Source organism: Triplophysa rosa, linkage group LG11, assembly GCF_024868665.1.
Source record: "Triplophysa rosa linkage group LG11, Trosa_1v2, whole genome shotgun sequence".
Taxonomy (NCBI): Eukaryota; Metazoa; Chordata; class Actinopteri; order Cypriniformes; family Nemacheilidae; genus Triplophysa; species Triplophysa rosa.
The window spans coordinates 10,299,711-10,325,184 of record NC_079900.1 but is presented as its reverse complement, the minus strand read 5'-3'; the positions used below and the strand labels follow the sequence as shown (position 1 = coordinate 10,325,184).

The window sequence follows — 25,474 nt, the reverse complement described above, 5'->3', positions numbered from 1 at the left end:
TAATGTGTAACATCATACATATGCATTATACATACTGTATGTTGTTTATTATACAACATATGAATAATAAACATTATGTTAATGTTTCTTTAAATTGAATCCATTGTGATGTAATTACTTCAGCCTTCTCATCTGAGAAATATTTCAGGTAGACTCATCGTTCAAGCCGTGCCTCACTATGTCATTCAGCTCTCACTGTAATGAACAAGGCAGATCAACACGGGATTCAGATTTTAAAAAGATCTTTTTTATCATTATTCATAGAACTACAAATTATTCAGCCACACCTCAGCATTTTCAGTCACCTGACAAGAATATGTTGTATGAGATGATGTACACAGGGCAGTGCTGACAAATAACACACGACTTAGTCACGTATTGCCAGGGCAAATGTATCGTGACCTGTTTATCAGCTTTGAGGTTTGCTAAAGAAACAAGACGACGTCAATGAATGATTCATAGCTTTATTAGTTCACAAAGTTGGTCAAATGGTTATAAAATTCAACACTTTTTTTACTTCAAATCATCAACCATATAAAAGTAGAGATCAGCAGAAAACTGACTGACAAATTAAAACAAAAAGGTGTTGCCTTCAAATGACAAACCACACAGAATGCTCGGCACATAGACTAAACCAGATAAATGGCGAGTTGATTTACTTTGATGTCAAATCAGTGCTTGTCAATATTTTAGACCGATCATTCCGTTCAATACTGATTTATATATTTAATCTAAAGCATGGATTTTCACAGAAAACAAATGTGGCTTAAGGCAGAAAATTCATTCTTTAGAGACATTCTCTGAAAAACGTCACTCAGTAAACACACTATATAAAACCAGTAGCTCGTACCAAATCGTGCCAACGTAAAGACGGCAATAGACATGTGAACAGGATTTATTACATTTTAGGGTCGGACCTACACTAACATGTCTGAAATTAAATTAAATCATTAAACAATTAAAAAATCCTAAACAACAAACAAAAGTTAATAAACCGTACTTGCGTGTCTGTAACACAGAGCCGTTTGTAATATCTAGTAGTTTCACCAATAGATTTCTTAACGCTGCAAATGTATTTTCATGTCGTAAAATGTTTTTCTTCAGCATGTGCCCACACCTTCATAAGAATAGCTAACCGGAAATCTAATTTTAGCAAGTCCTCATAATTTATATTGTGCGTAAACTGTGACCACAAAGAACATAATCTTTTTTTGTATCACTGCAGAGGCCATATCAAAACTGTATAATAGCCATGCTTGGCACACCTTGTGATGTCAGTATGCATTGTCAAAAGAATATCTACCCAAATTGACGTGAACCTCAAACTCAAACTATTCTTAATAAACACGCAAGGTGAGACAAACTGATGCTTTAGGAGAGGCCCGAAATAACCTCCCGAAAACGTATCTACTAATATATAACATGTAATAAATAAAGTCACATAGTGCAAAACTAACATTACAACATAATGTGCTCTTGAGATGCACTCCTACAGGCAAAAAACAAATGCAGAAATAAGCCCTTGAAATGCTAAATGTGGAACAAATGTTGTGCAGGTTTGGCATCTCGGACGCAAAAGAGACTCTAACCAGGCCCTTATTTCGGTCCCTAGCTGGTGGTCTGAAGGCAAGGGTACAAGGTGCACATGAAGACCAATCATGTCTGAGCCAGGTGAAGCTCCTCAAGCCCATGTTTACCCAGGTGGTAGCGTGCAAGGTCCTTTCTGGAGACCAGACCAACGACCTTCAAAGAAGGAATCGTGAACAGCAAGCGTTAGCTGTAAAAGTGCTAAGCCTAATTTCCTGATACAACGTATGGATAAAATTAGCAACTGAAACGCAACAAAATGTGGGTGGAAAAAAACAGATGAAACCAGATCAAGCAGAAATACACTCACCATGTTCTCACTATCAATCACTACCAGGTGTCGCAGTCCCAGCGCTCGAAACAATTTGAACACACGAGGGAGGGACGTCTCCTAAAATAAGAAAAACTAAATGTTTATTACAGCAATAACATCAGATAGAAAGCAAGTAGAGATTTATTCTGCTTTCCATTGCTCCTGAGAAGCAGACTTACTAAACTATTAAGCCTTTATTTAAAGACCCCCTGTGGTGTAAATCATGTTTTTAATGTTGATTAGATGTTTACTTGGTGTTTTTCATATGCTTTAAAACAAACCATGTGCAAATTTATAATTTTAAACCATTGCTGAGTATTTTCTCCATAAAACTGCAGTTTACCAAAGAAACTGGAAAACTGCTTCGGTTAATGACGTCATAAACCTGTAACCAATCACATTAACTCATTTGACCCCTGTGGATCAGCAGTTTGAGGCATTAATTAAGATGGCACATTGATTCGAGCTAAAATGATAACTGAACTGCTGCGTCAGCTCTCAGTTTCACTATCAGTTTCAGCAGCGTCTGGCAGATTTATGTATCTGCGTATACTTATTAAAGCTTAGGTGTAGAGTTACATTCAAGATATTTTAAGGCAGGAAAAATATTTTCACAGGAAAAACGTTTAAATATGCAATTTTGATGGTCAAATATTAGTTTATTATTGACCACAGGGGGACTTTAAAAAATAATTCTGAAACCAAGTCACTTTCTATAAAAAAATCTAAATTTGGAGACTCTGACCTGTGGCACAGTGTAAGGGGTTGGGTTCATGAACTCAGTCAGGTCCATCATGCACTCCCTCTCGTCCTGAGACACGTGAATGGACTGGATGGGGGGAAATCGCGGATACGCATCTCTGAAGTCCTTCAGCTGTAGCTTCCTCTGGGTAAGTCGTGAGGAGGCCCTCTCCACAAACACCTAAGACAGAATCAGATCAAGAGAGCACTTGTCTTAGTACCAGACAGTATTGTCTGTCGATTGACAGCAGTAAACAACAAAGTAAAGCTTTTGATCAAAAAAGAATGGAAGTAAAAACAAAACCTTATGTTTGAGAAGAACAATGAGCTGCGAGCGGAGAATAAGGCCGCAGAGTTTGCCTGGCTGAGGAGAGAAAACACAGGCAAGTTTTAGTCTTTATAGAACAGGTTCTGATGTCACTTTGTTCTGGAGGATGATGATGTCTCACCTCATCACTCCCAGTAGAATGGACAACCACTGGGAAGCCGTTGTGATTGGTGGACGTGTTGCTAAGAACATCCACAATCGTGCCGACCTTGTCCACTTGGTTGAAGCAGGTTACTGGAGAGCTCATGACCTCCCTGTGGTAAACACGTCAATATGTGTGACACAATGACATTTACTGCATGGCACACTATCTAAAGACCCGCTGCATTCATCCCATTGATGTAATATACTGTACACATGTTTGCAAAGTGGGGGCATAACACTGCAATAGTCTTTATTTTATTTAATTAAACAAATTATCTTAATTCAATATACATTTTTTCCAACAATTTATACACATTTTTTTAAAAGAAAATATTCATTAATAATTAAATTATTCAATAATTCAATTAATTTAGAAGAATTCAAATGCTGTTGTACTGATAACATGCATTTCTTTTAAAATGTGTTTAACACTGTATTCTGTTTATTATAAAACATCTGTACTGTATATTGAAACAGAAAATGCAGTAAGGCAGTTTAATTTAGCAAATGACTGTTAAACTGTGAATAGCAAATAATTGAATTTAAAGGTTACCACACATGCCACGCATAGTATACTTAAGTATTGCCTATAGCCTTAGACTTTTAAAATAATTAACTGCAAGGTGAAAGGGGTGTGGCTACCTGGCAGTCAGCCAATGAGAAGTATGCGGAGCCTCCCAGTGAAGGAAAGGAACACTTTGCAGCTTAATGTGGATATCATATAGGCCCTACGAACCACAAAAACCAGTCAGACCAATGAGCAACACACGCTTCACGCTCCAATAACAAAAACACATAGCACTATAGATATGCACTCATGACTGACACCTTAATGACAACTCTAAACAAATCACAGCGAAAAAGGATTATCAAGACAAAGTGCCAGCTCACGAGAAACAACAAAATGGCCAAATACTCTGGTTCTCACCTCTGCAAAATAATCCCCGACGATCTTGGCAGTCATCAGCACAAGCATGATGGGAAAGCCATAGGTCACATTACCAGTGGCTTCTACCATGATGACTGTGAGACTGAGGGTCATTCTGACAATACCACCTGAGAGAAAAACAACAACAACACAACAGACCTGCTTGCTTCAGACAGAAATGCAGCACATCACAAGACAGCATTCCTGTTGAACTTCCTTACCGAACTCGTGACTAAAATAATGTGGTGTCAAAATATCAAAAACTCACCTAGTTGGGCCGCAGCACCTATGAGAGCGTACTTTCCAGGATCCGCCCAAATCTGTCAACACATAACAAAACATCAATAAAACAATTTTGAGGTCAGACACAAGATGGTATAAGGGTATTGTAAAGTTGCAGCTTTGAGGGTCTTAAAGGAATAGATCAACAAAAGTTATATGCTTCCCCCACCTATGACCAAAACCTGTGTGCTCTTATTGTTCAGTGGAACACAAAAGTAGAGCTTTTTGAACTTGGTTTAAAAGTGGTTCTCTGTAATCATCTGTTTTTTGGAGCATGACAGATGTTGTCTCTGTAAATACATTTGTCTAATAAGAATAAGATAGAGTCTTTTTATCGGCGTTTAGAAAGTGTTAAGGACAAAGACGTTTGCGGCTATACTTACTGACTGACTGGAGGCGATGAATGACAGAAGGATCCCAAACAGTCGGCCCCAGGCTGCTCCAATCAGCAGAGAGGGGATGAACACTCCTGCCGACACGGTCAGGCCGTACGTCCAGACGGCCAGGAAAAAATAAACCAAGGTGAAAACTCCCAAAGTCAGAGGGTTGTAAGTTCCTAAACGAGATATATTCCCAGTAAAATAACAGTGAACTAAGGAAGTTCAATTCAAAACCACATTGTACACACAAAAAACCAGTATGCCGTTTATTACAGTTTTTGGGCTGAGGTGTAGCACATCACACCTCTGCTCTGACGCCTCTACTGGCTTTCTATGCCTCATTTGTCACAAAATAAAAGGCAGTTAACAGACAAACAGATAAAAAACCTTTTAACACTCTGTCGTGATTAAAAATGAAAAACCTCCTGATGCAAGTTTAAAATTCTTTTAACATCACCATGACCCGTCAAAAACAAATGTATAATGTGCTGTTAATTTGCACTAGGTTGTAATGTATCTGCATTAGGTTTATTTGTTCAAATTTTCTTGGCAGATAACATTTGGAATAACTGCCATCTGTTGAACACCGCAGCGTTATACAGCATCTAAAGAGCATACTAAATGCCTTACTAGCTAATGTTATCTTTTTTTAAAGACATTTATACACAATTCTGCACAAGCTTCAGCAGAAATAAAAATCAGTGTAATACCAAGTGCACATGCCCCAGGAGGCAGTGTAGAGTAATTAAACAATGTCATTACACGGTATTAAAAATACATTTTGCCATTTTGTAAGAGAGGATGATTAAAAGTCTGAGTCCACTTTAAAAAGGCATTTAAACCTGAAAATATATCAAATGATTCACTACTTCAAAAAAATCTGATGTAGAACAAATGAATTGAAAATATGTAATGTTTTGCACTCTTTCTTGGTCATGGGACACTGACCCTGTTGACTCAGATTCAGGTCTTGCACAAACTTGGAGTCGAGGGCAGGCATAAAAACAACAGGTGAAAAACCGAAGACTAACAAAGTCTGATATTTCCGTACACTTATTTAACCGTTTACTAATCATTTGCAATAGCATCATTTGTATTAAAGCAGAAAAATGAAAAATAAAATCATTTGATGCTAAATAAAATAATTTAGTCTCAGACTTTACATCAAAATGATTTGCATTAAAACTGATAATAATAATCATGATAAAAAAATAATAATGTAATCATAGTACGAAGACAAAAACTTTATAGTGGCTGTGTACCAGTCGCACTCTCATAGCTTTGTGAAAGCGATCAAAGGCTGCTTTTCTCCCGAATGTTTGTGCTTTAGCTGCCTGTTGGCTGGCCTGCATCCAGCATGTTCCTCTAAATCAGCTTAAACTCTCGGCAAGCCAGCCAAAATGCAAAAACACACTACAATATGCAGACACAGCACATCATTTAAGAAAGAGCAAAGCGCTGCAGCCAACATTAGGTTCAATGGAAAAGAATCTGTACATCTATTAAGACACCCCTCGAACACACCCAAACCCATTCACACCCATTTACGTCTACCCATGGACACACCTGGAGGGTTATGGAACAGACTCCTCACACTCCGCTCAGGTGTGTTGAAGAAGGCCGTTGCCATGGAATTATATTCCCCATCAGAACAGAAGAGCTATAAAGAAACAATGTTCAGATCGGAGTTTGATTTAATTCATCAGAATACGGTCTGATCTAGGATCAAAGGAATTAAGCTTTTTACCAAGAGGAAAAATAAAACAAACCTGTAGAGGATATTCCTCATTGTGGTCCGGTCCCAACGGTTGACAGTCGTTGGAAAAATAGATCATGGCAAAGGAAACTGTGGCGGTCACCGCAGCAACCAGCATGGATTCCATCACTTGCAGGCATGGCCGGTGGACGTACCTGAGACATAAGACATTCTCTTAAAATCACAGAATTGCCAGGTGCGTGATGGCTTAGTAGCACGAGACTCCAACGAGACCTGGAACGTGATTCAAGATGGCGTCTCCCGGCTGCTAGACGGCTACACTGTAAATACTGTAAAACGCAATACGTGGATAACATCAAGTTGAGATTCCAAATATTTATTTCATAATTCTCTCTTTTTTGTTTGCGTTTTTTTTTCCCGTTATAATACCGGACTCCAACATCATACAACCTGGATCACCTCGAGGATTATATGGACGCTATAACAAACACTTCTGCACCATGAACAGGGACACGCCAAACGACAACAAAAGTAAAGGCAAACTGCGACTCGATCTGCGGGAGAAAGCCCTTTAGGGCCAAGAAAACAGCTCTAAGCGGTTGACATGCCACTGCCTCTCCCACTACATTTCCTCTCCGACATTCTACATTATTTGTGTATTGTTAGTACTCATCATTTTGCTCGTCTGCTAACAATATTACCACAACATGCACACATACTGTACACTAAAATATACATAGCATACATACGCCCATACATATACATTTTTTGTTATTTTGTTATCCCATAACATGTCATCTGTCATTGATTTTCTAACTGGGAATGTTCGTGGACTTGGCTCTCAGGCAAAGAAGATCAAAGTTCTAAATCACCTAAATAAATTACAAGTTGACATATGCCTTTTGCAAGAAACACATCAATCAAAATCAGATTACAATACAATACATCAAAATACAATCATTTATTCTTTGCCCATTACAATACAAAACAAAGAGGAGTATGCATTGCAATTAGTAAAAAAATGTAATTCGTTCATAACACCACCGTTACAGACCCTGAAGGACGCTTCATTATCATAAACATCTCAATAGACAATAGCCCAGTCACAATTGGTAATCTATATGGTCCAAACCCAGATGATCCTTCTTTTTTCAAACTTTTTTTCCCCATATTGCAAATCTTTCCAGTTGCCCAGTCATAATTGCAGGTGACTTTACCACAGTTATATCTCTTCTGAATGAGCCAGAATTGAATAATTATTTTAAAAGAGAGTGGGAATACTTTCTAGAAATGAATGACACCCCTGAATAATCTCCGTCTCTTTTGTGGGAAGCAGGGAAAGCAGTATAACGAGGGAAAATAATATCATATTCTGTCAACAAAAAAAAGAACGAAAAAGAACATGAAGCTGAACTGGAACAAAACATTAAACAACTTGAAGATATCAATATAAATACAGCATCAGAAGATACACAGGATTATTTAAGAAAATATATATTAGAATTAAATGAAATGATGAATAAACACACTCAATTTCAAATCCACAGACTGAGACAGGAAGATTTTCAACATAGTAATAAATCTGGAAAATATCTGGCAACTCAAATCAAACGAAATAAGGAAAAATCAACCATTTCAGTTATAAAAGTCTCAACAGGGAAAGCCACCAACTCACAAGAAGAAATAAACCAAATCTTCCTAGAATTTTTCTAGAATCAAAATTCTGTATACATCACCTTCAGCCACTGTCATGACCAATGGACTAACATCACGCAGTTTCACTTTGCACCGGGGGACTAGACAAGGATGCCCCCTCTCCCCCTCACTTTTCACCATTTTCATTGAGCCATTAGCAGCAGCCATTCGTCAAAACAGCTTGATTAAATGTATTCATCAAATACACATCACAAAATTAATCTTTGCGCTGCTGATGATATACTACTGTGTTTGCAAGAACCCCAATCATCACTACAAGAAACAATTAAACTTATTGATTTATTCTCAAATATTTCAGAATACTCAGTCAACTGTAGCAAATCTTCTATCCTTTCACTACACCCAAACAGCTTGGATGTGACATCCCTTTTCCCCCATGCACTGATCACATCACATGTTTAGGCATAAAAGTTTCCCCCAGGCTGTTAGAGCTGTTTGGTCTAAACTTTACCCCAGTACTCAAAAAATAAATGGCGATTTGCAACACTGGATGAATTTACCATTATCTATTATGGGCAGAATATCAGCAATTAAATTGTCCACCCTTCCAAAATTAAACTATTTATTTTCAATGATTCCAATGCAACCCACATCTACTTGGTTTAAACCTCTAGAGTCAATCATCACCAAATTTTACTGGAAAAATAAGACTCCAAGAATTAAATTGACTACATTACAGAAACCAAAACATCAAGGAGGTCTAGGAGCACCACATGTCTACAACTATTTTCTGGCCAATTAGCTCCTAAACATAGACAAATGGATTCATCCTAACCCATCAGAAGACATTTGGCTTGATATTGAACAAACAATCTGTAAGGATTTTCAAAATATAAATTTACCATTTTGCAGTCAGACAATTAAAAAACACCCATGTCTCAAAACACAAACAATAGCAGCAGCACTGACATCCTGGTGGAAATTTCATCAAAGCACAAACACTCCACTTTCACCATCAGGGCTGGACTGGGATGTTAAATTGGCCCTGGCATTTTTGACCAGCTTCGGCCCTCCACCATTGTGTCGACAGGGTGGGGGAGGCGAGTGTAGGTTGTGCTGCTGTCATTGCCTTTCCTGCATACATGTCCGATTCGCAATTGCATTCGCACACGCCCAATTCACGCTTCTAATCCGTCCATCTCTCCGGCCCATGCATCCGTTTCAGCCCAAAAAGTACATCGGCCCACAGGGAAAATGCCCGGTATGCCCGATTACCAATCCAGCCCTGTTCACCATCTAAATACACTCCCATTCGGAATAATCCAGATTTTACACAAAACAAGAAGCCACTTAACCTCTGCACATGGGCAAAAAAGGGCATCACACAACCTCAACATATCTTTCATAATAATAATTTGGCCTCATTTTCTTTCTTAGTCCAGAAACACGGCATCTGGAGTAATTGCTTTTTGGAATATCTACAAATCAAATCATCCATACAGTCAAAAATGAACACTCGAACAATTAATCTAGAACCTTCATCGTCCATCACAGAATTAATTACTATATCATCTTCAAAAAAACTACTCTCCAAAATAATAACAAAATCAATGAACAGATTAGGCATACCATATGCTAGATGGGAATCTGAATGATCTATAACTCCTGATGCAGTTTTCTGGATGGAAAATGTAAAAATATTTACTCCATGACAAAAAATGCGAACTTGCAACTCATACAGTATAAAGTACTTCACAGATTTCACTTAACTGGACAGAAATTGTTTAAAATGAGATTCACCTCAGAAATTTGCACTTATAGCACACAAAATAGCCAAGACACATATGTTCACGCACTTTGGGACTGCACCACTAAAACATTCTGGGATGTCACATCCCAATGTCCCCCCTCCCTCTGCATACTTGGCGACTTATCTTCAATCAATTCTAACCATACAGTCAGCACTAACTGTCAGCAAGAAACCAATCCTCATGAACTGGAAATCAAGGAACACCATACACATTGCATCTTGGAAAGATTTACTAATAGAATTCATCTCTATGGAAAACATGTCCACCTCCTCTCATATCAACACACTAGAGACTCACCCCACCTGGACATCTCTCTTTACACTTTAAAGGCAGAGTAGATCATTTGGGAAATGCTAACGTTTGTCTGCTAGCAGTGCAATCATACGATCCCTCCCTCTCGCAAATCACCATCCAAAGACACGCCTCCTCCAAAACACATGAGCGCGCGCACAGACCAGAAGCTGTTGGATCGGTTCCAGTGAAGTCATGTCACATTCACCAGTGAGAAAACATTACAGTACAAAGTGAATTACATTACTACAATAATGAACATATCCAGGTACCTGCTCTCTGTCCGCCATTATCCCGCTGCCTGCACATCACACATGAGTGCGCTGATGACGTATGATGTCTGTGTGAACAGGGTACGCAGTGGGATGCAAAATACGCTGACTGAAAATGTACACATGACGTATCATTGACCTCGGACCGAGGGCAGTAATTGGTCCAACGTTTTTTGACCCTACGCCTTTCACAGAAGATATATAATTATAAAAATACCAATGTTTCACTTTACTTATTCATTGCTATCAGGATGTTAAGAGACTTTTAACCAGGATGAAAAAACGTTTCTGGACAGGATTGCCTAATCAGCCTTTAATACTCACAAATCAAGTTATACTTCTTTGCCTGAGAGCAGACACACACAAAAACAGAAGGATTTAACCTATGTTGGCTGTCATTATGTCTGTTTGTCCTGGTCTTATTGTTGTTTAGCACATGTAAATAGTAACATTATATGTTTAGCACATGTAAATAGACTCACATTCTGTGTTTGCATTGCAATAAAAAATAAATCACAGAATTTCATAAATAAGCTATTATTGGTTAAACCATATACAGTATCTCACAGAAGTGAGTACACCCCTCACATTTTAGTAAATATTTGATTATATTGGGAACGGCGCGAGGCCAGTGACGCGAGTGATAATGAGCGACCATTTAGTCGCAGTCTGGAGCCCTGTGTTAGAGACCTTGCACTCCTCCACCTTCTGTTTGAGGATGCCCCACAGATGCTCAATAGGGTTTAGGTCTGGAGACATGCTTGGCCAGTCCATCACCTTTACCCTCAGCTTTTTTGGGGGTCGTTATCATGTTGGAATACTGCCCTGCGGCCCAGTCGCCGAAGGGAGGGGATCATGCTCTGCTTCAGTATGTCACAGTACATGTTGGCATTCATGGTTCCCTCAATGAACTGTAGCTCCCCAGTGCCGTCAGCACTCATGCAGCCCCAGACCATGACACTCCCACCACCATGCTTGACTGTAGGCAAGACGCACTTGTCTTTGTACTCCTCACCTGGTTGCCGCCACACACGCTTGACACCATCTGAACCAAATAAGTTTATCTTGGTCTCATCAGGACACAGGACATGGTTCCAGTAATCCGTGTCCTTAGTCTGCTTGTCTTCAGCAAACTGTTTGCGGGCTTCCTTGTGCATCATCTTTAGACGAGGCTTCCTTCTAGGACGACCAATTTGATGCAGTGTGCGGCGTATGGTCTGAGCACTGACAGGCTGACCCCCCACCCCTTCAACCTCTGCAGTAATGCTGGAAACACTCATACGTCTATTTCCCAAAGACAACCTCTGGATATGACGCTGAGCATGTGCACTCAACTTCTTTGGTCAACCATGGCGAGGCCTGTTCAGAGTGGAACCTGTCCTGTTAAACCGCTGTATGTTCTTGGCCACCGTGCTGCAGCTCAGTTTCAGGGTCTTGGCAATCTTCTTATAGCCTAGGCCATCTTTATGTAGAGCAACAATTCTTTTTTTCAGATTCTCAGAGAGTTCTTTGCCATGAGGTGCCATGTTGAACTTCCAGTGACCAGTATGAGAGAGTGAGAGCGATAACACCAAATTTAACACACCTGCTCCCCATTCACACCTGAGACCTTGTAACACTAACGAATCACATGACACTGGCGAGGGAAAATGGCTACTTGGGCCCAATTTGGACATTTTCACTTAGGGGTGTACTCACTTTTTTCTCAAATATTACTTATTAAATTATGTCAAACATTTGTTTTCAGTATCAGTTTCTCACTTTTCAAAAACACTTGAAAGACATGAAGGTGTAACCTAGTGAATTATTGAATTGAAGTGATTACGCATGTAATAGTAGTCACACACACATGCCAACTGCATTCAGAATTACCAACCCATAAACTAACCATTGATCATTTAACCTTTTGTCAAATTTTATAAAAGAAAAATCAGCTAACATAAAGAGTAGATGCAAATATTAGATGTCTACAGCCAAAACAATCCACCATACTGTACCGCTTTCTGTCTATTATGTTCATAATGATATGGAAAGGTATGATAAAGGCATACCAGGCTATTCTATCTTTATTTGTATTAGCAAAGCTTTGTGACACCGACAAACATTTTTTTCACATAATTATTTTAATGTTAAAACAATCTGCCCCTAAATTATTGCCATATATATGAGCTTCTTGACTTACATATACAACAATACCTGAGATCCTACCTTATTCTGAAAATTGTTAGCCAGTAATTGAGGACATTGAACAATGCTCCAAGCAACCCTCCTGGAAACGGAAACAAAAAAGACACTATGCTTTTTTTTGTAAAGTAACTTATTACTGCTAATCATTTCTAATGTATTTAAGGATAAAGTAACGTTTTCCCCTCACCTAAAGCTCCCATAATAATGAAGAGAGGAATCTCATATAAATTATACTCCACAATCTAAAAATGAAACCAAACACAACATCAGTAACTTCAAGCACATGGGGTGGTCATGGCTAAAGCATGGCCAGCAGACATATCATGTGCCAGTTTCATTTAAACAAATTTTCCTTTCACATCTGAATGCTGTGTAAAAAACCATTGGCAGCTCAAAAAAACAGGAAAGTTACAAACGTCTGAGAAACTAAGAGAGACAGAACTCACATCGCTGTCAAAGCGGCCAAAGTTAATGAGACCGGGGCTGGAAAGCTCTCCTGGCTTCTTATGATAAATACTGAGGAAGAAATTCAGCGTGAAGGTGGAGATCATTGAAGCAAAAAACTAAATAAAGAAAAAACAAGATAAGGGTTAAGTTGTACAATCTCTGGCATCGAGTGAAAAAGAAATGGCAATTTAATAAAGGATCTATAGTAACATATCACCCACAATTCTCCAGGTTAACATCTGGTTCCAGAAAGACGCCCCTTCCTCTAAACTGAACAGAACACCACCTGTGCCAAACAATGACAATAAATCTGATTTGACTTTCTAAATCAGTTCATTTACAATGATAAATACAAAGACTGCCGTAATCTATTTGAACATTCAAAAATCAGTCCAGATGCCTTTGAGCTTTTTTCCAGAAGTACAAAAGACGGATCTTAACCTTTCACGCTGATCTCAGTGACATTCAGTAAACATGTTGACCTAAATATGTTTGCTACAGGGTTGACGAATGAATCAATGGTCCACTCTGTCCAGTGCATTACGTTTTCCAGTTATTTACCAGTCATAAGTATATTTAATTATTTTCTAAAGACTGCTGGGGCACATATTTGAATGTCAGGTCATATAAATACAAATTATACTTTGTGTGCAGTCTCGCAAATGTGGATACTCTTAAGACAGCCTTAAGTATATTAGCGCAAACCCTAACCTGAAAGATTTATGCTATATTCATTGTATATTTTATCTTGGAATATTATATTCAAGACTAATGTAATTTCCACAATTTTTCCAGGCCTGACAAATAGGGCTGAACGATTTTGAAAAATAATCTTTACCAATATTTCGATTGCGATTTAATATGCGATTATTTTTTAAGAACCTTATCTTCTATATTATTTATTAAAGAAAATCAATAAATCATGGTAACCAATGCAATATTAGACAGATTAACCATAAACTATAAGCCAGGTTTAAGATGATATTCATTGATGCATGAATTCACATATTTTTATAGAATTACCTCAATCGTACTAGTACATTGAATGAGCATAAAGCACTGACAAATACGCATGGTTTAACATGAAAGTCATTAATCTCAGAAACTAAAGTGCAGATTACATAAATAAAAAACAAAACTGTGGCTTTACCACACTCAGTAATTTGATAATGCAGAGTCACTGTAATAAACATGATAAACATGTTGATTGCACTTAAACACTGTCTGTTAACTTACTAGACAATCTTTAAATAAATAAGTAAAAAATATAAACTATTAATATACAGAATCTCACAGAAGTGAGTACACCCCTCACATTTTTGTAAATATTTTATTTAGTGCTGTCAATCGATTAAAAAAATTAATCGGATTAATCACACATTTTCTGTGATTAATCACGATTAATCACACATAACAATAATATTTTAAAATATACTTTTACATTTGAATAATTTCACATTTAATCTTCAAATTGATGTAGAAACAACATATTTCTTTAACAGCGTCATTTTATGAATGAAAGAAAACATTTTGATATTAGTACTGTAACTGATGTCTCTATTAAATTGATTATTTTAACATTAATTATAGCCATTCAACAATATAATTGAGAGCCATCGTGAAATATACAGAAATTGAAGGAAGTTCTCAAACACTTTACAGTCTTCAATGCTAAATTATAAATTAAATGCAGAAGAATTCTCATTAAAGCTACAAAATCACATTGATTTCTTCTTTTATTTTGTTCTTTGATTAACATTAGTGACAGGAGTCACTGCAGCACGTTTAAGAACGTGGCCCCTTTAAGAGCTGTCTCAGATCTGACCGTCACCGCACTCCTATTTTCACAACTCTTTGCATTCATTTAAGATTTTATTTTACACTTTGAAGTCTTGCTTAAGAATATGCTAGACAAAACGGGCTTTCTGACATAATCTTGTGTGGTTTTATCCATTCAAGCACGAAAGAGAACTAAACACGGATGCGCTGTCTGACAGAGATTCACCGACGCAGCCTTCAGCCCATGACTGTTTACACCAGACTGGACCTCGCATCGCGTTTTGCCGCGTCCCACAGTTTAGAAGCTGTCTATCTTCATTGAACGCGTCAAAGCAACCGTTTAAAATCGCGCTTAAGTGGTTTAAAAGCCTGTACACGAATAAGAGCGTGATTACATAATGTAACGCTAGACAAAGAATGTCAAAACAAACGGATGCTGCGTTATTTGCGTTAAATATTTTTCACGTATTCATTTGAAAAAATTAATCGTATGCGTTAACGCGTTAAAATTGACAGCCCTAATTTTATTATATCTATGTAACAACACTGAAGAAATGAAACTTTGCTACAATGTAAAGTAGTGAGTGTACAACTTGTATAACAGTGTAAATTTGCTGTCCCCTCAAAATAACTCGGCACACAGCCATTAATGTCTAAACCGCTGGCAACAAAAGTGAGTACACCCCTAAGTGAAAATGTCCAAATTGGGCCCAAGTAGCTATTTTCCCTCCCCGATGTCATGTGATTCGTTAGTGTTACAAGGTTTCAGGTGTGAATGGGGAGCAGGTGTGTTAAATTTGGTGTTATCGCTCTCACTCTCTCATACTGGTCACTGGAAGTTCAACATGGCACCTCATGGCAAAGAACTCTCTGAGGATCTGAAAAAAAGAATTGTTGCGCTACATAAAGATGGCCTAGGCTATAAGAAGATTGCCAAGACCCTGAAACTGAGCTGCAGCACGGTGGCCAAGACCATACAGCGGTTTAACAGGACAGGTTCCACTCTGAACAGGCCTCGCCATGGTTGACCAAAGAAGTTGAGTGCACATGCTCAGCGTCATATCCAGAGGTTGTCTTTGGGAAATAGACGTATGAGTGTTTCCAGCATTACTGCAGAGGTTGAAGGGGTGGGGGGTCAGCCTGTCAGTGCTCAGACCATACGCCGCACACTGCATCAAATTGGTCTGCATGGCTGTCGTCCTAGAAGGAAGCCTCTTCTAAAGATGATGCACAAGGAAGCCCGCAAACAGTTTGCTGAAGACAAGCAGACTAAGGACACGGATTACTGGAACCATGTCCTGTGTCCTGACGAGACCAAGATAAACTTATTTGGTTCAGATGGTGTCAAGCGTGTGTGGCGGCAACCAGGTGAGGAGTACAAAGACAAGTGCGTCTTGCCTACAGTCAAGCATGGTGGTGGGAGTGTCATGGTCTGGGGCTGCATGAGTGCTGACGGCACTGGGGAGCTACAGTTCATTGAGGGAACCATGAATGCCAACATGTACTGTGACATACTGAAGCAGAGTATGATCCCCTCCCTTCGGAGACTGGGCAGTATTCCAACATGATAACGACCCCAAACACACCTCCAAGACGACCACTGCCTTGCTAAAGAAGCTGAGGGTAAAGGTGAAGACCTAAACCCTATTGAGCATCTGTGGGGCATCCTCAAACGGAAGGTGGAGGAGTGCATGGTCTCTAACATCCACCAGCTCCGTGATGTCATCATGGAGGAGTGGAAGAGGACTCCAGGGGCAACCTGTGAAGCTCTCCATGCCCAAGAGCGTTAAGGCAGTGCTGGAAAATAATGGTTGGGCCCAATTTGGACATTTTCACTTAGGGGTGTACTCACTTTTGTTGCCAGTGGTTTAGACATTAATGGCGGTGTGTCGAGTTATTTTGAGGGGACAACAAATTTACAATGATATACAAGCTGTACACTCAATACTTTACATTGTAGCAAAGTGTCATTTCTTCAGTGTTGTCACATGAAAAGATATAATAAAATATTTACTAAGATGTGAGGGGTGTACTCACTTCTGTGAGATACTGTATGTATTATCTTATTGTCTTTTATTATTGTGTAAGCGCTGCATGACGTTAGTAGTCTTTCCCCTTGAGGTAGCATTAATGTTAGCACACACAATACCTGACACTGCGCAGCATCATCCACACAAAACAGCCAAAAATAGTCCCACACAACTGAAGTGCTCTTGCTCTTTTACACTAAAGTTTCCACATTGCCACGTTCTGTCGAGCCTGAGGCCATTGTACAACAGTTCAATGTACAAATGAATTATTTTAAATGCAGACGCGTGGGAAGCGCACTAAAGGAGCGGGTATAATTGTCTTTCTGCGTTTGTGTCCGTCTCGAGCACAAACGCGTCTGCACAGCTTCTTAAGCATACTCTTCACAGATTAAAGCATGGATGTCCGAGTTCGACACATGCACAGTACAAATGAGTATGTGTGCTCTACCAGACCGTCAGAGGGCAGCGCTGAGTCGTGTCATTCACAGACCCACTGCAAATTAATGATAGAGGAAGTCATTTGCAAACAATCCGAGCAAACAGCAAGACAACAAAGAACAACAACCAAACAGTATGGAGAAGGATATGCTTCTTAGCTTACTGTTCTTGGTTTGAGCGGCACACTGCACACTTTCTGTGTGTGTATTGAGCCCTAGTGGACTAGTGCACTTTTTCACGCATGCGCTGTTGCTGACGACTGCGGACTAGTGATGCACGGGTCAGGGTTTTTCCAACCCACGGGTACCGCTTTTATGAAATATGTGGCCCGCACCACTGTGTGAGACAGACTTTAGAGACAGGCGCAGTCGCGGCGCGCGTGTGGTGCAACGCGCTCTACAGCTGCGGCTCATGGTTCAAATACAGACACGTGGCAAGCAGGCTTAAATAGAGACCGACGCAGTCGCGACGCGAATGAGGTGCAACACGCTATCTTCACTCGCAGGCAGTCACCACGAGAGAGCAAACTTCCGTCCCGAGCACTTTTGGAGAAAGCCGTGTGGCATGCTTTTTCCATGCATTTTTAATGCTTTTGAGATGGTACTGGTCAGCTCCGAGCAGGGTCGCAGCAAACTGTACATCCCCATAATTAATCGCAGTCTTTGCGTTTAGAAAGTCGCGATTTAATCGCAAATGCACTTAATTGTTCAGCCCTACTGACAATCTAGTAATGTGGAAAATCCAGTAATGTTTCACAACTTTTGAGGTCAATAACAGAGCAAAAATGAAAAGTTTTAAAACTCAGAAGCGTGTTGTTCTGATCATCTGTGTGACTCACCAACAGGGGCTCCAAAAGCGGCAGAGACTCCAGCGGCTGCTCCTGCGGAGACAAAGTCTCTCTTCTCTGTGTCCCTACGGAAATACTCGAACATCTGCGTGAACAAAATCTGCTGTCAGATTCCGATTTCACTGAGAATCAAGCATTCAGATGCTAAAAACCAACCTTAAAGTCTTTCTTCAGTGAAGTGCTCCTGCCCTGGGACACACCGGCGGCCACCACGGCCCCTGAGTGAATCATGGGTCCTTCCTTTGAGACAAAAACAGCTGCTTCACATTTCAATATTCAACAACAACGTCCCTTACAAAACCTATGCCTAGAACCTGATGTAACTGTTGACTTTTTTCACTTTTATTTTTGGGCAAAAATTCACTCAATTCACTTTCACTCAAGAAGTGGAGCACGCACAAAACTTTGAGAATGACCGGCATTCCAGTGCTGTGGAAATCTGAGGTGTTTCTAGGGAATTCAACAAACACATATGACTAATTTTCCATCGTACCTTTCCTACAGCGAGGCCTCCGGCAACAGAGAAGATCACCCCCAAGACTTTAACCACCAGAGTCTGTGGACAGGAAGTAGGAAACCATTAGAGATCTCAAATGGAGATGTATTATTTTCGTACCCCTTCAAGTGTCAGCATGGAGCTTTATCTACAAAAGGCATTACCTTGAGCCGAACCACACGGGGAACTTTTACTCCATTCAGGTAGCATTTTATCTGTGGGATTCCACTACCTGCCGCAATTGGCTGTGAAAGAACAGACTGTGTATTAGACAGATGCTGCGTACCAATTCGCCTACTTATTCTATGCACTAAAAGTATGTACTGTACATTTTAGCAAGTAGCAAAACAGTATGCACGCACTGGGACATACTAAACGGAAGAGGTCATTGTTGCCTAGACAACATTGTGACAGTTAACGGTCACGAACATCAAAATACAGCTTTTCTTTACTTACATTTATTAATTCAGCGAAGCATCTCATATTTAATTGTATTAATGCACTGAAGCATCACTAAACTCGAGGTGTGAGTTGTGGGTAATATCAGCCGTTTGAGTGTCCATGGATCTGAAGTTTGAATTTTCACTGGAAACAGTAGACCATCCGGGTACTTCGAGTATACTTATATTTAGCATACTATGATTAGGGATGTACAAATTCTATTTCGAATACTATTTCGGATGGATAGTATGCGAATTAGGATGCACCGAGAGTGATGCACAGTACAAACTGTATCCGGCATATTTTCATGTCAATATAAATATGCAAGCTTGGTCCGGGTCAGGTATGTATTAAACACACGCCAGAAACTAAAATTGTAATCCTTACCTATTCAGTTGTAAATTTGAGATATAAAGTCGTTTATGAAAATTTTTAAAACAAAACACTTATTTTGCATTTGGGCTAGATTACATTATTCCCTCCAATGAGCTCTGTTGTATAAGTAAGGAGTAAGGATTTTTTGGAGAGTATACATACTGCAGAAACATTAAAAATAGCATGCAACTATGCTATTTCAAACATAGCTGGATTCTGTTCTGCTGTAACATGTTTAATTGAAAAAGTCGAGAGATTTGTCAGAAGTGACACTGAGAGACATAGATGAAGAAGAAGTAATGCAAACAATACTCTGTTAGTGTAAAAACGCTCACCTCAATAAAAGCCACAATGATGGCGCCAACCATCACGAATGCAGAGTTCAGCACCGCCCACAATATCAGAGAGATGGACAATCCTCCCACCTCGGTGAATTTCACTATATCTGGAAGTCTGGTTAAAGAAAGTCTGAAACCACTAAGAATGGCTCTACAAAAGACAGCACATATATCAGACGTTTGTATATGAATGCATTAACGCTGAACAGGAAGGATACTCTGCTTGACCAGAAAATACTTAAAGCCAGCGAGATTTTCTACAACAATGTCTATGAAGCATGCAATGAGACCGGTGAGGAATCCGATAAGACCACAGATCACCCATCGCTTAATCTCCAGACATCCAAAGCCCTACAGTGAGGACATTTATGTACAACAAAGGCAAATGTGTATTCTGTAATGGCTAAAGCAAAATTCCTGTTCATCATCAATTATGAAAAGCATAAATAAATAAAAACAAAAAGTGTTTCGGTTACAGTCAGAGTACTTGTAATCTTTTGTTCACACTGCACCCAAATCTAATTTGATTGAATGTCAAATCAGATTGAATTAAGTTTGTAAACAAAACACGCAATGTGTAACTAAATGTTCAAACAACTAAAAAGATCTGAGTAACCTGAATTATTGGATTTTTAATGCCTGTCAAACAAAGCCAAAGATCACTAATCTCAATCTAAAAAGCAAAGAGGTTCTGCTGACCATGTGACTCATCCGTCTTTCTTCCTCCAGAAACAATTGGTTCTCGCTGTTATCATAATCGAGACTCTGAAACACAGAGAGGACCGAGTTTGATAACTCATCACGGTTATCTACAGTTTATTTAAAGCAAACATGCTGTCAATTAAGATAATCAAACAAGCTTCACATCATTTTTTTGCTTTGAAAAACAAAGCCTTGATTGAGATGGAAGTCTGCTGTAAAAGGTCAGACCTGCTTGATTCAATTACCTCATATTTGAGAGACAGTAGCTTCTCATTGTGAGGGATTTCCTTTGGTCGACTTCTCACAATGTCCTGTGTGTGTAAGGAAAGACAGAGTTACATGACTGACATGTCGTCGCTTCTTCTTCTTCACATTCTTCATGAACACATACAGTCATTTAAAGCTCATGCGGTCGGAAATGCACAACAGGTCATTCGCATTCTCTCTTGACAGCCAAAGCAACCCTGACTGCTTGCCAGCACGCTGGAAACATTTCCTCATTTATCATAAAGACCTGCGTTTTCCCATAAATTATTTTTGCAGGAGTGAGTCAGGATTTCCCCCCCAGAGACTTCTGCTAAGAATGGTTATTTTTAATATAGAGATTTACTCAGAACACATAAAGCATGTGTGACCCCAGTATGCAAGGCATTCAATTCAGGTACACTAGTATGTTTCAAAACAGCTGCCACTTTTATGGACCTAAATGGATGCCTTTACGTTCAAAGGTCTAATGACGTCTTGTTTTGACCCCTACATAGATCAAAATGACAGATGTGATCATTGTGATGTCGATTTTACCTCTTCAGGTGTGATCTCCTCCTCAAGATCCACAGTACTCAGCCTGCCTATATGAAATATACTGCCACCTGAGATCTATGAACCAAAGACATTACTCTCAATAAAGTGTCTAACTTAAGCTAATGACATTAATTGTCATTCACAGTGAACGTATGTATGTGCATTAAAACGATCTATACTTTAAATTTCAACTATTTATACTATTTAAAAGAAATGGGAAGTCAGAAATCCAAAGAATCCAATGTTGCAAAACAACCCCACAACTTGCTCTGAGACAAGGAAGTAAATCCTTAAATGAGTTTACAAGCAATAAAATGTTCAAGATCTATTTTACTTTTAAAAACTGTGATGACAAGTAGTTGTTAGTGCATGTATTTGCTAGCGTAACGTTACTATCATGCTTTCTGTTTCTGCAAGTCCACGCACTAACGTTACCTTGTGCATGCTTAGCATGCATGCTGTATTTGATCAGCACAGCGAGTAATTCTTATTAAGCAGCAGTCAGTCTTTTTATAAATGTGATGTTTAGTATTGTGATGGTTTAATAGATAGAGATGGCCTGCCTGTCTGGTACCTGTCTGTTGTTGTATTTCACCTCCTCGGCTCCGTTCAAGAGTGGAGTTCTCTCTCCGCGATCATCGCCTCGACCTGACCACGACACTTTCTTCGCGATGTTGGCCATGTCAGTGGCAGGTACTGTCCGGTTTTGATATTAAACACGGCTACATGTGATACAAGACCACTGCAGAACTACTGCGAACACTTTTCCCCATGACTAACAATCATAAGCGATCTCGTGACCAGCGTACGGGCAGCGCAAAGGTCCAAAAACGAAGCGCTCTCGGAGGAATTCTGGGAAATGTAGTCACTGCTGCGTTAAAAACGATTTTGGGTAGTTGACGAATGAATCGTACATGTGCTATGGTGTACCGTAGCCAAAATTTAGAAAACAAACTGTCAATATTACATTGTTTTATATTATTAATATTTAGATATATCATATGAAATAGCATAAGAGAGCTTTATCTTCATTTTTACTGTTTCTCTCTAAATGTTTGCAGTCAAAATAGGACACATTTGCCTCTGTCAACTACCCTTTTACACACCCACACTCTTATGTTTTATGAGGACGTTTTTAGCAGAAAATTATTTTTAAATATCATAAACAAACAAACCAACAAATTAGCCTGATTTATCAGCTTTTTTGTCTGATATACCAGGTTTACCGGGACCACACACACACACGCACGCACGCACGCACGAACGAACGCGGATCTGTGAAAGAATGTGCAGGCAATCACAAATGTTTTTAATATGGCCGTGGTCTATATGATTTTACACACACTTTATTTGTTACATTTTAAACTTCAATAATAAAAATGTTATAAGTCTTTGTATTTAGTGGCCTATTTATATTTTTAGTCGAAACAACAAGTATGTATTTTTGCAATTTGCAGATTATAGATATAAATTATAATTAGGTATTTAATTTATATTGGATAACTAATGTGAAAAATGAAAGCACATTACAATTTTAATGGACAGTTCACCCAAAAGTGAAAATTCTGTCAACATTTACTCACCCTCAGATTGTTCCAAACCTATATGAATTTCTTTGTTCTGCTAAACACAAAGGAAGATATTTGGAAGAATGTTATTAACCAAACAGATCTCATCCCCCATTGACTCCCATAGTATTTATTTTCTCTACTATGGCAGTAAATGGGGGGTGAGATCTGTTTGGTTACTGACATTCTTCCAAATATCTTCCTTTGTGTTCAGCAAAACAAAGAAATGTGTAAAGGGTTGGAACAACCTGAGGGTGAGTAAATGATGACGGAATTTTCATTTTTGAGTGAACTATCCCTTTAAGGGCCAAATGTATGGGTTCATCTCCCCCTACAGTTTTAAAGTGGTACAACCATACAATAATAGACCATTTGTACTCTCAGATCATGTTTCAGTTTTTGATGATGATGCTTTCTTTGCGCAGCCAACACCCACAACATACCGAGAAAGTTATTTACCCATGGGTCTTGAGCTTTGACACCATATCTGGAATTTTGCACCAGGGTCTGGTTCATCTCAGATATTTATGCTGAGAGTTTAAATCAGTTATGTTCAGCTAAGTTCACATAAGACAAAGGCTGTTTAATTAGAAATAAATCAGCAATGTGACTAACATAATTCTGACATTTTTGTGATTCTTCTACATTAAAATATATTATAATGTAAAGAACATTCTGTGAGAATATAACCTTGATACCTTTAATATTGACCAAGTAAGGACATGTCTGAGATTAAAATCACAGTGAAATTAATGATAGAAATTAAACTTTGAAGCTCATAATAATTAGATTTTGAGACTTTAGCCTGGATTTCACAGACACATAGTACCATAAGTCACAATTGTGGGTGGTGTGGGCTAATATGTGAAGGTTAATATTATGCGATGAAATAACTTAAGTAATGTTACACATTGGCAGGTTTGATTGTTTAAATTGTGGTTGACAAAGGTTACAACATGAAATCCTCTCTTTGTTGAACATGTGGAGTGGTTGTATTGTTGCTGTAAGTTTTTTGTTAAAGGAAGAAAAAACTGGATATCAGGGCAATGTTTGTCCGTAAACAATATACTCATCTAGTTCACTGCAGTCAAAAGTCATGTGTTGTGTAGAAGCGTACAAACTAATTTGTATCTTTGATAATTATGTTGATTAAATTGTTAAATTAATTAAGTTGATAATTGTAGAGAAAAATCCTTCTAATGATAGTTCAAATTTCATTTGTAATTTTTTTTAACCATGAAACACAAAAATGTTATTATCAAAAGTTTAAAATTGCATTCAATGAAAATGTGGATGATCTTTCGCTGTCTGGTTTTGCTGCAATTTTTGGGATGTTGTTGGGATGTAAAGCCTGGTCTTTTTACAAGCTAAACAAAAACACCGTACCAACACATCTCACTGTTCTGATAACAAGTTAGACTTTTTTTGCTCTTTTGAAAATAAGAGGTGCATGATCTGCATGACAAAATGATGAGTTATTATGGAAGTATTTCAGCTATAATTTCAGAACATTAGAATTTTAAAGTTTTACTTAATTAATATTGCATATAGGAATTTATAGTCTGTTATATTTGATCTGTGCTTCTCTCTCCTTTATCTTAAATGTGTGCTCTCACTGTGCGTGCGTGTCTGTGTGTGTGCGTACTAGTCTGTGTACATGTGTGTGCGTGTCCGTGTGTCTGCGCGTCCGTGTGTGTGTGTGTGTGTGTGTATGTCTATGTGTGTTAGTACGTGTGAATGTTGTGTGTGTGGAGTGTTTTGTATGTGGGTATGTCTGTCTTCTGTGTTTTCACCTTTTTCTTGTTTTTACAGGTACAACTTTAATTGTTTTGCTTATAGTCAATATGTCTCATGTACAACTGCTTCGTAACAATGAAAATCGTAAAAAACGCTATATAAATAAAGTTGAGTTGAGTTGAGTACAGCTCTGTGTCATTTTGTTCACCACCAGTTTCTGTGTGCACAGTGAACTGTTGCCAAGAATTTACAGAATTTGCGCACAATAGAATACTTGATTCAAGTTTTTACTGTTTCTTGTCCTGGTTGTCACTCAGCTAGGTAATCGGAAACTCTTCTTGAGACTTTCCACTAGAATGCTTTCTAAGTTTTAGCCACACCCTGCAGGACCACATCCTCTCATGGGTAAATCCTTATATTCTGCAAATATTGTGGATTTATTTTTGAATCGTTTCCTTAAAGAAATGACCCATAAGTATTGTTCAAGATATGGCTTTAGCTTTCTGGGTTTCCAATACATTTTTTAAAAACTTTTCCTGTCTTCAAATGTTTGTTTCCACTAACATCTTGAATATCCAGTTTGGTGGGCCATGGCTTGATGACTTGCCTTGGTAATGCTACACAATACTTTTTTGTCTGTCAAAGTCTGTCAACTTAGTCATTCTAAATATTTTCTTGAGGTACCGAAGTTCTGTAAAGGTGACATTAACTATCTCCAGTTTTCTCAGAATTCCACTGGTTCATCTAAACACTTAAGTTGAATGAAGTGTGCTAGTATTCTGGGACGTGTTGTAATTTTTTTTGTAATGAAAGTGATCATGTCAATGTAAGAAAGGTA

The 25,474-nt window shown here is 38.7% G+C and overlaps 1 protein-coding gene across 2 annotated transcripts; it reads right to left on the bottom strand.

The window, feature by feature from the left end:
- Positions 1-444: 444 nt before the first annotated feature.
- Positions 445-22,124, bottom strand: clcn7 (chloride channel 7). 2 transcript variants are annotated; one of them, XM_057345976.1, is made up of 25 exons: positions 21,906-22,124; positions 21,332-21,406; positions 20,776-20,841; positions 20,528-20,593; positions 20,047-20,179; positions 19,826-19,935; positions 18,839-18,919; positions 18,672-18,734; positions 18,335-18,418; positions 18,170-18,263; positions 13,306-13,370; positions 13,084-13,200; positions 12,825-12,879; positions 12,659-12,719; positions 6,473-6,614; positions 6,270-6,363; positions 4,707-4,879; positions 4,310-4,361; positions 4,042-4,169; positions 3,756-3,841; positions 3,091-3,223; positions 2,946-3,005; positions 2,646-2,822; positions 1,898-1,978; positions 445-1,743 (listed from the first exon to the last, which is right to left on the bottom strand). In XM_057345976.1, the coding sequence occupies exons 1-25, from the start codon at positions 22,011-22,013 to the stop codon at positions 1,657-1,659; spliced, it is 2,391 nt and encodes a 796-aa protein (XP_057201959.1). In that variant the 5' UTR covers positions 22,014-22,124; the 3' UTR covers positions 445-1,656. The 2 variants fall into 2 exon arrangements, with proteins under 2 accessions (XP_057201959.1, XP_057201961.1); XM_057345978.1 differs by lacking the exon at positions 21,332-21,406.
- Between the last annotated feature and the right edge of the window lie 3,350 nt (positions 22,125-25,474).

What these genes read in the sequence shown, in the direction of transcription:
- clcn7 (XM_057345976.1), bottom strand. Translation starts at nt 22,013, where the DNA reads ATGGCCAACATCGCGAAGAAAGTGTCGTGGTCAGGTCGAGGCGATGAT. An exon ending in CCCGTGTGGTTCGGCTCAAG is followed by an intron (nt 18,735 to 18,838) that starts GTAATGCCTTTT and finishes TCCTGTCCACAG; the next exon opens with ACTCTGGTGGTTAAAGTCTT. An exon ending in ATGAGGAATATCCTCTACAG is followed by an intron (nt 6,364 to 6,472) that starts GTTTGTTTTATT and finishes GTTTCTTTATAG; the next exon opens with CTCTTCTGTTCTGATGGGGA.